The sequence below is a fragment of the Dreissena polymorpha genome, chromosome 7 (assembly GCF_020536995.1).
Source record: "Dreissena polymorpha isolate Duluth1 chromosome 7, UMN_Dpol_1.0, whole genome shotgun sequence".
Lineage (NCBI taxonomy): Eukaryota > Metazoa > Mollusca > Bivalvia > Myida > Dreissenidae > Dreissena > Dreissena polymorpha.
Window position 1 is genome coordinate 45,342,811 of NC_068361.1, and position 14,884 is coordinate 45,357,694.

Below are 14,884 nucleotides of genomic sequence, written 5' to 3' on the forward strand. Positions count from 1 at the left end.
GTGCGCTATGACACACACTTTATAAAGTTGAATGGCGTGTGTTCATTTCAAACTTGCGATTGATTTTCAAAAATGAATTGCGTGTTAAATTATGCAATAGCAAACATCTTCAGTGTCTTCAGCGCTTTGATTCTTCTTGTATTATCTTTTCATATTTCTCTTTGTCGTTTTAAGAGGCTAAACTGATTGAAAGAGAGTAACAAGCAATACAATGTTAGTGATGTTTAACCGAAATCTTTCGGTTGATTGTGTATACATCGTATAAACCAGTCTATGTGGTAATTTCCGGAAATTTCGGCAATTGCAGCAAATTTTGTTTATGAGGAAGTGTATTGAATTCTGATTTACTGATATGTGTTAAGTGTCAATCGTTGCTATACTTTTCGACGTAAAGATCTGACTCTAAACAAATAATTTATGTTCAAGAAAACATATGTTAATGCTAGGAAAGAAAGCGTAATATGGGTCCTCCTCGGGCATTTTTACATGAATAAATATTTTTGCCTAATTTTGGTTTACTTTATCATCAGCCTATTATCATTTAAACTTAGTGCTAATTAAAAAGTAGTCAATATGAGTGGCAGGAAAAGAGCAACCGACAAACAATACTCTGCTGAAGACCAGGCACTTGATCAGATCTCCAAAGAGGTTAGTGCGCTTTTTTATTTGAATTGTTTGCCACGATTTCATTGCACCCAAATTCCCATTTGCCCTGGGTGTTGCCCTAAATGTTTGTAAAGCTTATTCAAAAATGGTTCTGTTTCCCTGATTCTTTTACTGTTGCTGACAATAAAACATTCAGTTGTGTAGGTAATTGTAGTATTTGCGTACCATACTCATCTATTTTTCAATACCATCTTTCAATACTGCAGAACTCCCCTTGCGGGTATTTCTGGCAGATATGGACACTGTAGAGTCCGTTTCCTGGGAAGAACCAGTACTTGGTGTCTCTGGAGGAGACCATGAGAACGCTCCCCTTAGGTATCGAACCCACCAACTCCCGATCTCAAGGCGGACACCTCATCCACTACACCACTGCGACCTCATACAGTAGAGCCAACGCGGAATAAACATAATCCTGGGTCACGCCACGGCCAGAACGTTAGTACTCGGCGGCGTTAGTACTCGGCGGCCGCATCGTGTGTTTACACCGCGTATCGCGGAGGCACGCGGCATCGATCCGCGCAACAATGCAGAGTCTGTATTAACCTTGCGTACTTTATCGGCATAAATCTGCCACATAAGTATGCGGTGGATCGAGTGCAAAGATATACCAGGGTTGCCACTAGTCAGGGAAAAGTCAGGGAATTTAAAAAAATGGTCAGTAAAAAATTAAATCTCAGAAAAGTCAGTGAAATGTCAGGGAAAAATAAAATTTTGGGTTGATGCATAAGTTATGAAGTGGCTATGGCAGTCTTCAGGTATCATTTGTTTTAGAAGATTCAACAGTATATTTTTGATTTGAAAGATTTTGACCATTTCTATGTTCATAAAACATAAACATGTGTAGAGCATGTTCAAAATGTAAACAGAGCTCCAGATAAGGGTCGTATTTTCGTAATTACGAATTATTTTCAAGTCCGTTGCGTATTTATTTCAAATTCTTGTCGTACCATTAAGAATTACAAAATCAAGTTACGAATATTATTTTTTCATCGGTTCGTATCTATTTGTATTGAGTTCTTTTCGCGTATTAAAAATCTTTGCGGTGCTTAATATATAGAATGGTTATCAGGTTTGTTTAACAAACTGTATTTTTTCCAATAAAAGCGGCGTATACAGTCTATCAGTCAAAAAACAATGGCTGCGCCCAGAGAGCGTTCTCAATAACTGCAAAGCGTCCAAAAACACGCTTTTAACATATAGTACGCACAGTGAGCCAAAATTAAATGTTTAGAGAAACATTATAGAAAAGATCTAATACGATATTGTATGTTCAGTTGCCGACACAGTCGGAAAAGCTAAACAAAAACGCAACACGACGGGTCCAAACATAAACACAAAAAAAACATTGAAAGTGTGGAAGGGACAAGTCCCGTGGGTAATCGTTGAAAAGATTGAAGGGGAGACCCGTTTTAATTGTGAAATATTTAAAAATTCAACTAAGGCATGCAATCTAAGCACAGTTTGGGCATATGAAGGTATTTGAAAAATAAAATTGTATAATACTGAAAAGACACTGTTGAACTCGTATAAATAAAGTTGCTAGTATGTTTATTTTGATTTTTTTTTGCATGAAAATAACCATTATTATTTATTTTTAAGGTCATTTAGAAAAAAATAAGAATTATTTTCTAAAACTTAGTAGAAACGTTAAGAATAAAATTTCAGAGTTAAGAATTCTTTTTGAAAATCTGGTAGTAATTTAAGATTTTCACAAAACTTTATCTGGAGCTCTGGTAAATTTATTAATTTTTTTATCTTTGATTAATTTTTGGTATCCTTGAAGGCTGAAAGGCTTTGCAACCCTTGCCCCCAGAGCTGATGAATTCTATATTTTATGCTTTGCAGGATCATTAAAGATGACAGCATGAAAGAGCTATACTAACTGTCTTTGCTTATTTATTTCAGTTATCAAGAAGACCTGCTTCTGCTCCTAACCGCATGATTTTTCATGTATTAACCTACCATATATCACAGATCACAAATTGATTTTCTCTTCTAATTTCAGATTTAATATAATGTACACATAGATAGACATATTGCGAGCATGAGTAAAAAGACATTATTTAATGATTGTTGGCTCAAAGTCCCTGAGTTTTTATCATGGGTTGGCAAAACCTCTAAAAATGAAAACAAAGCAGGCTATCATATGTATTCGTCTATGCTTGTGTCTAGATGTTAACGTATGATCATAGTATGTAATGGATATTGTTTATTTATGGACAGTTTTTTTGTGTCATAGGTGTTGTGCTACTACTGTATTGCTATAACTTACATCACATGTATCTACATAGAAGTATGTTTTGTTCATACACATGTAGATTTAGAGACGTAATCATATTATGTGGTAGTTGTACATGCATTACTTTTTTGTCTTTTTTTTTGGCATTTACTATATAGCCTTCCATCATGCATAGTTTAGTGTACAAGAAGTACTGCTTTGTTACTTGTTGTCCCCTACCGGTGAAACTGGAGGGGACTTATGGTTATTGCGCTCTGTCAGTCTGTCACACTTTTCTGGATCCTGCAATAACTTTAAAAGTTCTTCATATTTTTTCATGAAACTTGACATATGGATGGATGGCAATATGGAGATTATGCACGTCATTTCATTTTGTTCGTACGTCAAGAATTCTGGTTGCAATGGCAACAAATAGACTAGAAATAGTGCTGAAAATAGTGGATCCTGTGATAACTTTAAAAGTTCTTCATATTTTTTCATGAAACTTAAGCATGGATAGATGGCAATATGGAGAGTATGCACCTCATTTTATTTTGTTCCTACGTCAATAATTCTGGTTGCTATGGCAACAAATAGACTAGAAATATTGTTGAAAATGGTGGAGTTTCACTGGTAGGGGACTTATATTGCTTGGCAATAGTCTTGTTAAATATGTAATGTTGAAGAATAAAATAAACATTTAATTGGTGGATTTGTTCGGCTGTATGGGGAGGAGGAGGCTGAATATGTCGCAAAATTAGTCAGTGAAAACCAAGATTTGGTCAGGGAATTGTCAGTGAAAAGTCAGGGAATTTTATTTTATCAGGTTGGTGGCAACCCTGTTTACACCTACATGTACATTTGTGTAGCGTCGAAACCAAGATTTACGCTACTTTCATAGTTATTATTTTCACGTTTTAATAAGCGGATATGATTTTTGTATGATGCTTTATAGACTATTTATATAATATCTATATTTATAATTATCACTCAAATATATTCGACACGTATTGCGCCTTAACAAATTATCGTTGAATTAATTACGCACAACTGTAAATGTTTTGTTCGATTCTCAAATGAGCATTATTCTATTTGTAATCCAAAACATGCCTCCGAATTTAAATGCTAACGCGACATTAATAATTCAATTATGCAGCGTCAAATAAACAGTGCTCAGGCATTTTCCCAGGATTTTGGTCAAGCACAGCGGCAAGACATGGCGGAATGTGGGTTGATTCAAAAGGAAGCCCATTAAGCTTTCTTTTTTTTCTCTTCATTTTTTAATCACAAAACACAATACTTAGGAGCTTTTTAACCACTTTTTTCAACATGTTCCTATATAAAATACACACTAATTTGGAGCTATGAAAGCATTAAAATTTATTTTATTGTTTATTTATTTTTCCTCAATTTATTATATTAAAGTCATATTTTATATTATAAAATAACTAAGTCCACTGCCTCATTGTCTGGTCCTTCAATGCTGACCATCGCCAGAGCATTGAGGACAGCAGACTTCAGGCGAGCAGAATTTTCTGTGTTTACCCCCTTTCATTGTGCTTGAGCCTACTCGCAGTCTGAAATACAAACAAAATGTAAAATTATTCAGAAATTAGAATGTTTAATCTCATTGACTAAACACTAAGTGATGCTTAAGCAAAAATTCAATTTTCGTTTGTTATTACGTATATTATTGTCAGTCTAGTCAAGTACCCAAGGAGCAGTACAGACTTCTGAACGCACTGATCTGCACATGTGAAGAATACACAAAGAGCACAATAAACCTACAAAAGGGTGGATTATTTTTTCAAACAACTGTTTTATTTTAAAGTCTAGTATATGTTTATAAAGTAACATTAAAATATGCTTTTGAATTTAAATGTTATCATCTGTAGTGTCTAATATTTTATTCAAGACACTATCTGTCTGTTTTTAATAATTATTCGCGTGCGATTTCATTTTGGGTTGATTTCACTACATACTTATAAAAAGTTTAGTTAAGCTAAGATGTTCTTACCTCCTTTAACTTCTGTTACCCATGGACAACATTGGACAATATTGCTGCCATTGACTCGCTGTTTGAGACTTTTGGTTCGTGGGTTGGGGGTCTCAGGATCACTAAAACGTCCTTGACACTTTCACTTTTACTTATTTTACTCTCTGACAGCGACGATAATTAGCAGTACTGACAAAGAAATGTGCAATTGCAGATTTCCCAGACACAGGGACTGGTCATATATTCGATCGTATCATTATATCGTGCATCAAAACTAAAGAAAACTTTGTTGCAGATATTTAGCGTTTTCCGAAAATATTGAATAAGCTATTTGATGTGAATGCGTGTTATGTTGGTGTTGTTAATTTAGTCGCGTTTGAGAAAATAGTGTGAACATTGTAAGTTTGGGGAAGAAATCAAGTGACAGTTGTAGGACTAGGGTAAAGAATAGAATCAAATCTGATTGTGAATTGCTGCAGAACAAATTGCCCCTCACAAGAATGCTGCAGTGTCAGCTTACTATCTTATTATGAGCCAATAAATCTCTGATAAGCCCAATGTAGCAAAAGGATCAAGAAAATTATTTCTGGCTGAAGATATTGTATTGTTTTCTCTCCTGTTTAGAAAGAAACACAGCATGATTATAATCACTGTAAATATATGCATTTTTACTGTGTAAATGTTCAGATATAAAGAATGTATTCCTACAATGTATATTTGCCAATGATGATTATTGTGGTGCAATAAAATGAACTTTATAAAAAGTAAATTGTAAACTTTCTTTGCAACTGTATGATTTTCATTTGTGATACATAGTACACAGTGATAGTGAAATAACTTGAAAATTGGTCAAAAAAGTTCAACATAAAAAGGAGTTTGAACATTTGTATTAGCGCGTTTTTGTGTGAATACCTTGGGCTTACCATATGATAGATCATTTTTGATGCAGATAATGAAGGTGAGTAATTTTTACATTAATATTTTATTTCATGTTGAAATAAATGCCTAACATTTCATCATTATTATGGACAGCAAGCAACCAAATGGCATATTCAATGCATAAATACAAGTATAAAATGGGAATAACGTAGGTATCATGGTAGCTATATAATTATTACGTATGACGTTAAAATGTTGGCTACGTGCGCATATATATTTCAATACAAAAAGTCGAAATACCCTTTTTATTTGTCATTAAAATGCATTAAATAAACAGAAAATTTGTTTGCTTTTCGTGAATACATGAAATACTTATCTCACATCGAAGTGAGAAAATGTCCATATTATCACTTGCGCTCGAGTAATATTGCATTTTTGTCACTTCTTACTGTTCGAGATGTATTTCATATTCACTCAAAACAAACAATTGTCTTTTATAGAACTTAGTTTTATCCTCCTTTTCAGATAAAAAATATCTTAAAAACCAACATTTGTTTGAATACTATTATTAATGGAACCTTTAATGATGTCTTTGATTGAGACTTTATTATAAACACTGGTCGTATTTGTTTGATAAGAGACAGTGATATTTTATAACTTTAATGTTAACTCCTACGTCTCTGGTAAATTTTAGGTATCACGTAATTATTATTGTAACTTGCAAATTTCACATTGATTTCAATGTATTTATAGCAAATGTCAATTAGCAATATTAGAAGTGATTCAAAGTGTTCTTTATAATTTATTCTTTTATTCTTACTAAGCTATTTTATAGAAATGTCATGTGCATAATACCATTAAATCTTGTGTTATAAGTCAAGTGATAACAAAGGCATTCTTTTTTTCAGATGTCAGATGGATGATAAACCTACGTTAAGAAGTCTCAATGACTTACCCATTATAAAAATAAATGGTAGTTGCTGGATTGAATGTGAAAGACTTTCAACTTTTCTTCAAAACAGTAGGGGTGAAAATGAACCAAACGTCAATTATAGTAACATACTTCGTGACTTAAGGAGTTACAAAGCCGGGATTTCTGAATTTAAAGGGAAAAAGATTGTCAGTGCTTCGTCTGTGTTGAAATATTTAATCAAATTGTCTGACAAATACTCAGTGTGCGAAACTGTTCTCAGTGAATTAACAGACATAGTATTTAACTTTCAACAAAAAGAAAATAGGAATATATTCAATGTTGTTGACCTGTACAAGGAAATAGCAAAGTATGATTTATGGTGTGAAGATCTGTTGTTAAATGTTAATATAAAACACAGCTATACCCTGTACACTGATTATAAAAGTCATTTCAATGAGCTTGAATGGAAAAAGATTTGTTACTTTGAATACCATTTTGGTAGGGGACGCAAAACAATCCTACAATACGAAGAAGAGTTGCAAGAAAAATGTGTTTTCCTTCAAAGTCTTAAAATTTCAAAAAACACAGCAGAAGTTTCACAACAAAAGTGTGAACAGACAATCCAAACTAACAATTTGCGAAAGTCAGCAGCGGATGCTATCCATGGACAAAACTGCGTACACAATGATGTGACACATTCTTATATACAACTTGATAAAACTTTAAATGCTTGTTTAGAACAATACTTGTCTGGGAAAGGCAAATGTGTATGCATCAGCTGCAATAATTCATGTGTTCACCAAGGAGATGTTCATGTTGTAGTAGAGTTGAAGACTTGTTCGAATGAAACATTTTCAGAAATAGCAAATTTGCTTTCAATTGAACTTCAAGGAAAGCATAATCTGATATCAACTACATTTGTCTTTGTGAAAGATGGAACTTTGGACAGTTACAGGTGCAAATATTGTGATGAAGGCAACTCCCATCGATTTCAGTTGCAGCGTGACTTGAATTCCAAAACTCAAGAATTTGTGATTGGTGGCGCAACAGTTACTGAGCTGCAGTACAATGACCCGGAACTTTTGCAAGAAGTTCCACAGCTTCAGATGTGTGCAGAGTGTTTTAGCAGCATATGTCATCACTCTGCAGATGCACTTGACTGGCGGTCATTCGATGTCGTGACAGAATGGCTTCATCATGTACCAATTGAAATCCAGTTATTTTTCTCCACATGGTTTGTGAACAAAAGAAGCATAAAGAAAAGCAGAACACCAAGTGAATATCTTCAAACAAAGACAACAAAGCTGTATGCCCTCTTTGATGCTGGTCTATCCCTCCTCAATAGGAATTATCATGGTGTCATTCAGCAGCTTAATTCGGAAGAACTACTTATAAACTACCATTCACTGACGACAGTTTTTGACATTACATCAAGTTTTGGTTGTACATATAGCCTCAAAACTGCAGAAAGATGGCTTAAAATGGCATCTGATCCTAATGTTTCACACTTTGAAACATTCATTAATCGCTATCCGTTGACGTATCAGACACACTTTGAGACCAAAGCAAGAACACACAACGTTAGTCTTCAAGATTGTTACTTAGTTTTCTTCATGGACAATCTGGTGCGTTTGACAACACATGAAGATCCTGACCCTGGTATGAATAGAACCTCTCAGGTGTGCACTCTACCATTGACATTCAAAGGTTTACCACGTAACAACATAGTTACAGAATCATGGCATTCTGAGATGTGTGAAGATCTTTCAAGTGAGTGCAAGTGTATGGACTCCATTCACCTATCGAAAGACGACTACAAGCTTCTAGTGGAATGTTCACCAGCAGAATCTCTTGCTTGGCAGATGTTCAGCCGTCAACTGACATGGGGGCTTGTGAAAAGGTTTTCGACAGATGGTGTTCTTCCTCAGTTCCTGTCAGAAGGCAAGCATACAAAAGAAATGGAAGAAGATGATGAAATAATGATAATTGCTGATGAATCAACATCAAACTGTAATGAGACCGATGATGACCTGGTTAGTGTTTTGAATTTAGGAACAGAATTTGAGAATACAATGAATTTAAATGTGACAATTAATGAACAGCAGTTTGTAGAAGACATCCATGAATCAAATCAGAGTGAAAATCTTCACAGTACAATCTTGGAGGACAGTTCGCATTCAAATGAACTGGAAACCCAAACTGGTGATGTAGTTAAAGGGAACGAGTATCTGCTTACAGAGTTTAAAGTTCCACCATTAATATGTAGACACCCCATTCCAGCTACTGGAAGAGATGACAGCATATCAAATGTCAAACTAGTCCTTGACAACACACTGCAAAACCTAGACAGAGATAAAGCACGGAAAGACCGAATTCTTTTTGCACCTGACCACAAGATATCACAAAATGTGATCAAACTAATGAAAGAGAATGAAAAATATCAACAGTTTCTCCCAGAATTCCCGGCTCTTCATCTCAGGAAGTCCAAGATTACTAATCTGTTTGCTGCGTATGAAAAGGCTGGACTAAGCCATATGTTACAATTCATGAAAGATTCTGAGGAAGAGACTGATTGGCACAAACTTATCACGTTAAAAAACATTGAAACTGCAACAAAGAATATAACAAGGGTTTCAATAGCTCTTCACTTAGCACTGTTCTCAAAGTTTCGCACGTGCCTAGATCCTTTGCATCGCAACGAACTAGACAGAGATATTCAAGAGTTGTCTGTTGGAATGTTGTCAAAGAAATGGGAAGATAAATTCAACAACTTCTGTTCAAAACGCTGCGACACAAATGCCACTTTTGCTCTTCACCTAGATATCACAAACCATTGCGATGAAATTGTGGGCATAGCTGCTGCTGAAAGGATTGGAGGTGAAAGTGGATACAATCTACTACTGGCATCGGTAAAGAAGTCATTGCCGTTTGCATTTCTGAATGGTTCCTCTTCCTATGCTGCGTTTTGCGTAGATCTTCTACATCAACATTACAAGGCGGGACATTTTCATCAAAAAATGAAAATGTGCTTATTTTCCACTCCTCATAAAGATGGAACTGTCAATGTGGCTCTTGACACCCAAAGGGAGATGGACCACAAAGACGTGATGAAGGCCTTCCGACCGAGATCTACTGTTGAAACCGTGGTACCAAGAATGACGGTGGTGGACCACTTCACCGATGTTATTAAGGTTAGATCAAGGTTGATGAAACACAGCGAAGACGAAGACAATAACATGAATTCCATTGAAGCCAGTTTGGAAGTTACAGAGACAACCGAAAACAGTACTCTTCAGTTTAAAGTTAACAGGAAAGATTGGAAACACAGCTTACCATTAGTGAAAATGCTTGACAGACAGAATGCATTTTCTTTAGAAGAGAATTTAATTCCACAAAATATATATGACACGAAAGAAAAGGTGTTACCGTGTGAGATTCTAGACTCAAACTCCTATGCTGTGGGTCAATTCCTTATAAGAAAATATGCAGCTTCAAACAAACTGTTTGGTTTAGAAACTAGTGATATTCCTTCTAAAGAATGCATCGATGGACCAAGTGTTCTAGTCAAAAAAGCCCTAGGAAAAAGCACAACATTGAGGAGAATCAGTAGCACACAAAATAGCACCAAGAACATGAATGAAGTGGAACGTGCTGAAAAGAAAAGAAAAGCAAAAGTACAAAAACAGTCAAAAGTGTATAATTGTCTAAGCTCTTCGATGAATACCTGTCAGTCATTGATCAATCCAGACGGATCCAAAGCAACAGTTTCTAAGGCACCAGGCATCAAAAAAGCACTACAGACTGCTATCCAGCATCTGAAACCTCCCGAAAGTGTCTTGAATGAAACCAAATATATCTTAGAAGGCCTGGATGAAATACCTATTGACATGAAAGCTAGTGTTACACACGCTACAATAGAATTTGCTGGCATTAAGTTCCGATCGAAAGCGACATCTGGACAGGAATACATCATGCACATAGAAAATGGTATTTTGAAAAAGACATACGAGACATTTCAAAATATTGGAACTATAGTTGTCTGCGAGGAGAAATACTCATTCACCCCAGATGACTTTAAATGTGCCACACGGGTTAATAGAAAGAAAAAGATGGAGACACAATCAATTGCTCACCTGAAGAGCGGAGAGGAAATTATTAGTGACAGAAAAATGTCAAAATCAGCTGTCATCAGTACAACCGAGGGGAAAAAATTGATCAGCAATTACCTAGCCAAAAATCTGTCAAAGTTGAACATTAGAAAACCCATGACGATTATTGTCGACAGTGAAATGGTGTTCGAGTGTTATAATCAATGTGATGACATAGATTCATGTGTGCACAAAAAATACACCTTGCCCGTAGCCGCTCATTTCAACAGAGCTGGATTTGTCCAACAGGAAGTACTAGAGGAAGTGCACCAAACAAAGGGGGAGGCAGAGATGGCACAAGTGGACTGGTTATCAACACTTGAACCTAAATTGAAAGAAGGCAGTGCTGTTCTTAGTGTTGTATCATCTGGCGATATTGACAGTGTTGTAATACATATGATGATATTATCATTACGGTGGCCACGAAAGGACGATGGTACATTCAAGACACCTGTGTATGTTCTCCTCCAGAAAGTAAAGCCAGACATATACAAAATAACAGACTTGATACAATACTTGGAACAAACACTGGGATTCAAATATGCTGCAGTCTATATTGCAACAGTTTGTTTACTAGGTGGAAACGACTTCATCCCAAAGTTACAAGACAAGACACACGAGAAATGGATGAGCATTTTCCTGAATGACAAAGGGCTACTGGAAAGACTAGTACATATTCAAGAAACAGTGGGATTTCCGACAATTATGACAATAGATGAGGGAGTGTATGTAACTGCTCTTAAAAGACTGTATACAAGTAAAGGACTTCATTCGTTGGATTTGTCATTCGAAGAGGTACGTCAACTTTCCATCAAGGTACCAGGCAAAAAAGAGTTCAGGAACCCCACACTTTGGATGCCACCATATTCAGCTGTGCAATCCCTTATCAGACTTATAGACTGTCAGCTTGAATATATGTTGACTGCATGGACTCACAACGCGGAATTACCAGACTTCCTTGGAAAGGGGTGCCTAACAAAGGACGCTTTCACGGGTAATATCAGTTATGACTTTGGAAAAGAAAGTTACATCGACAAAATAGATGATCTTCTTCAGATAGATGAAGATCTTCTATCACAAAAAATAGGAAGAGGTAAGAAGAAGGCGAAGTCCAAAAGAAATCTAGACAACTGTACGCCACAGAAGGAAGTCTGCGTAAAGCGCAAGTCACAGAGACCTACCCCAAGGTATGCATGTCATATTTTTACAGTTTAGCAATGACATTATATAGTATAATAGCTTATCTAATCTTAAAGCAAATTTACATAATTAACAGATCTTAATTAAGTTCTACCTTAAGTCATGATAGCAGTTTGTGTGACAGTATTCTTTCTTTTTAAATAAAAGGTTTATTTATTCTGTACCATTTTTAACAAATTCTATTTAACTTTTGCCTACATAAAATTAGTGTACATGTATTCAATTTAGATCATTATATTAAATCAAAGCATGTATTTTAGGAAAATGAAGAGATCGCAATGTGTGAAGGCACTACAGCTCCAACCTGAAACAGAATCATAAAGGAACCCCAAAAAGTCTGGAAGCCAGAAAGGGAAAGGGACTTCATACGTCCCATCCCAATATCCATGACGTCAGAGAGGGAAAGGGACATCACATGTCCCATTCCAAGAACCAGGACACCAGAGAGGGAAAGGGACACCATATGTCCCATCCCAACAGTAAGGAAAGTCAGCATACATGAACCAAGAGAGTCTGAACAAATTAGATCCTACTCAGATGCTTGCAGATCCATAAGTGTCAGGGAACGTCATTCGGAAACGTCTGTTACAACGTACTTGGATTTTAATAGGAGCTATCAATAGTAGAGACATTATGCAAAACTGAGTGACGAGTTTGACAATATGTGACCACTTTTAGTATACATTTAAAAAGACAATAATATAATTATGAATGTTACTCTGTCGGATGAAATGATTGCTAATTTCGTTTTTCAAGACACGTGTAGACACGCAGCGAACTTTCAGTGTAAATAAATGTTTTTCTGTTTGATGAACTGAAATTTTAAGAAGATGTGAATCGTGTTTAGTATTAAGAAACATCTGGATATTACAAAGTGTAATATACTCTACTTTGAAGGATACGTAAGTGTTGTATAGTATGAAGAAAGTACAGATATTACACAAATGTGATAAACTGTACTTTAAAGGATACATAAATGGTGTATAGTGTTAAGAAAGCATGGATATTACAAAATGTGATAAACAGTATTTTTATTAAAGGGTACATAAATGGAGAAAAAAAGCATGGGTATACCAAAAATGTGATATACTGTACTTTGAAGGATACATGGATGGTGTAAAGTATTACGAAAGCATGGATATTACAAAAATGTGATACACTGTACGTTGAAGGATACATGGATGGTGTAAATATTATAAAGTTTAATAAGAAACAATGGATACTACAAATATTTGATAGACTGTTCTTTGATGGATACATCGGAGGCAGAATGTTTAATTAGTATAAAGAAACAAAAAATATTATGAAAATGTGTTTTTAACAGACTGGGTTCAATCACTAAATATATCCCGATCGGGCTATAGTAGTATTTCTTTAAAATGTACATTTTTGTTAGTTTAGTTTTCAATAATGATTTCACTTAACAACTATTTTACCATAAAGCTAACACCATCAGATCAGTTTGAAAATAAAAGGGCACTTTAAAAGGGAGAAAAAGAATCTGCCCCATGTCGGATTCGAATCCATGTGGCATCAGGTATTGACTGACAATGAACGTTAAGCTAACTTACGCGTTAGAACACGTTTCTATCAATATTTCACAAAAATAAAATAATGGTTATAATAGTCTTAATGTTAAAAGATCTGGATTGATAATGTAGAGGTAAATGTATTGATCTAAATTGCGCAAAATCTTGAGCTAAATGTATTTAAAAATACGACAAAAGTAGTGTATAAGCTGCAAGCAGATCAAGAAAATAATTTTTATAAAAAAAGTTTGCGTATTCCGTCACGTTCTGATTTTGAAATTATTGTAGTGAATAAACAATAATTTACCAGTGAATCATAAATTTAGACACCAATGGAATGTGCAAACTTCATTTTTTCCAATTAAGATAAATATTTCTTTACCCATTCAACTTTTGAGATAAATTAAAATAAATGATTGCACCCCAGCCTGTTTAAACTATTACTCTTATATTAAAGAAGGTGTATTTCCTCAAACCGTCATTGCTATGAATATAAGACCGGTTATATTTACCATTTTTATACTTTTTCTGTACATATTGTATCATAGAACAGAAGGGAATAGTAACATTATATACTGTGAACTCATTACAGTCCAATATTGAGTAAGGAGATTATTCATATCTATGTCTATTCATATCTATGTTTTCAGTAAAATAAATTCATATCTATGTTATCAGTAAAAATATAAATATAAACTGGCTCCTTTTAAAGTCTCTTAATCAATTAATTAATACTGTTATTGTTCAGTCAGATTCAAATGTTATGCTTTATTCATAAATACATTTGCATACAATTATCATAATCTACAACTGCAAATATATGTATTCAGTTATAGATTATTAATTCATATGTAGCTAAATTGTATTTTACAAAATAAAAAGAATTATGACCTGATTACTTTCTTTAATATATATAGTGAATAATTCAACATTTTGTGCAAGAAGATTATCCTTTAATGTGTAATTTTTTTCATTCTCATCAGATTATTTGCAAATTGATAATATCATCATCTCAGAAAATTAAAACACTGGAGCACATTTCATCTTTCTTATCAATTGTAATCATCCCACAGTTCGGGCTGGTGGCAAGCAGATATCAAATTACCCTGCTCCCCAGTGTTTAATTGTCAAGCAATTAATTATGGATTTCACCCTTCATGATAAGGTGTTTGGTGAAAATTCTGCCTTACCCTTGTCCTATAACTGGTGAGACGTTTGACTTCAATTAATTGTAAATATAACTTAAATTACGCTGAAACGTATACCGTGTTTTACTATAATAATATGATTAACGTGACATGAATCTTCTTTATCACGCTTTGTTTTGTTATACTG

At 34.7% G+C, this 14,884-nt stretch overlaps 2 protein-coding genes across 3 annotated transcripts in view; both read left to right on the forward strand.

Moving 5' to 3' along the window:
- The first annotated feature begins 265 nt into the window (after positions 1 to 265).
- LOC127839222 (leucine-rich repeat flightless-interacting protein 2-like) overlaps positions 266 to 14,884 on the forward strand; it is a 64,970-nt gene continuing 50,351 nt past the window's right edge. For both annotated transcript variants that reach the window (XM_052367507.1, XM_052367506.1), the window contains exon 1: positions 266 to 648. In XM_052367507.1, the coding sequence (XP_052223467.1) occupies positions 574 to 648 (75 nt within the window). In that variant the 5' untranslated portion in view covers positions 266 to 573. The remainder of the gene's footprint in view (positions 649 to 14,884) is intronic.
- LOC127839220 (uncharacterized) lies at positions 10,364 to 12,450 on the forward strand. Its single transcript, XM_052367502.1, has 2 exons — positions 10,364 to 12,007; positions 12,281 to 12,450. The coding sequence occupies exons 1-2, from the start codon at positions 10,389 to 10,391 to the stop codon at positions 12,339 to 12,341; spliced, it is 1,680 nt and encodes a 559-aa protein (XP_052223462.1). The 5' UTR covers positions 10,364 to 10,388; the 3' UTR covers positions 12,342 to 12,450.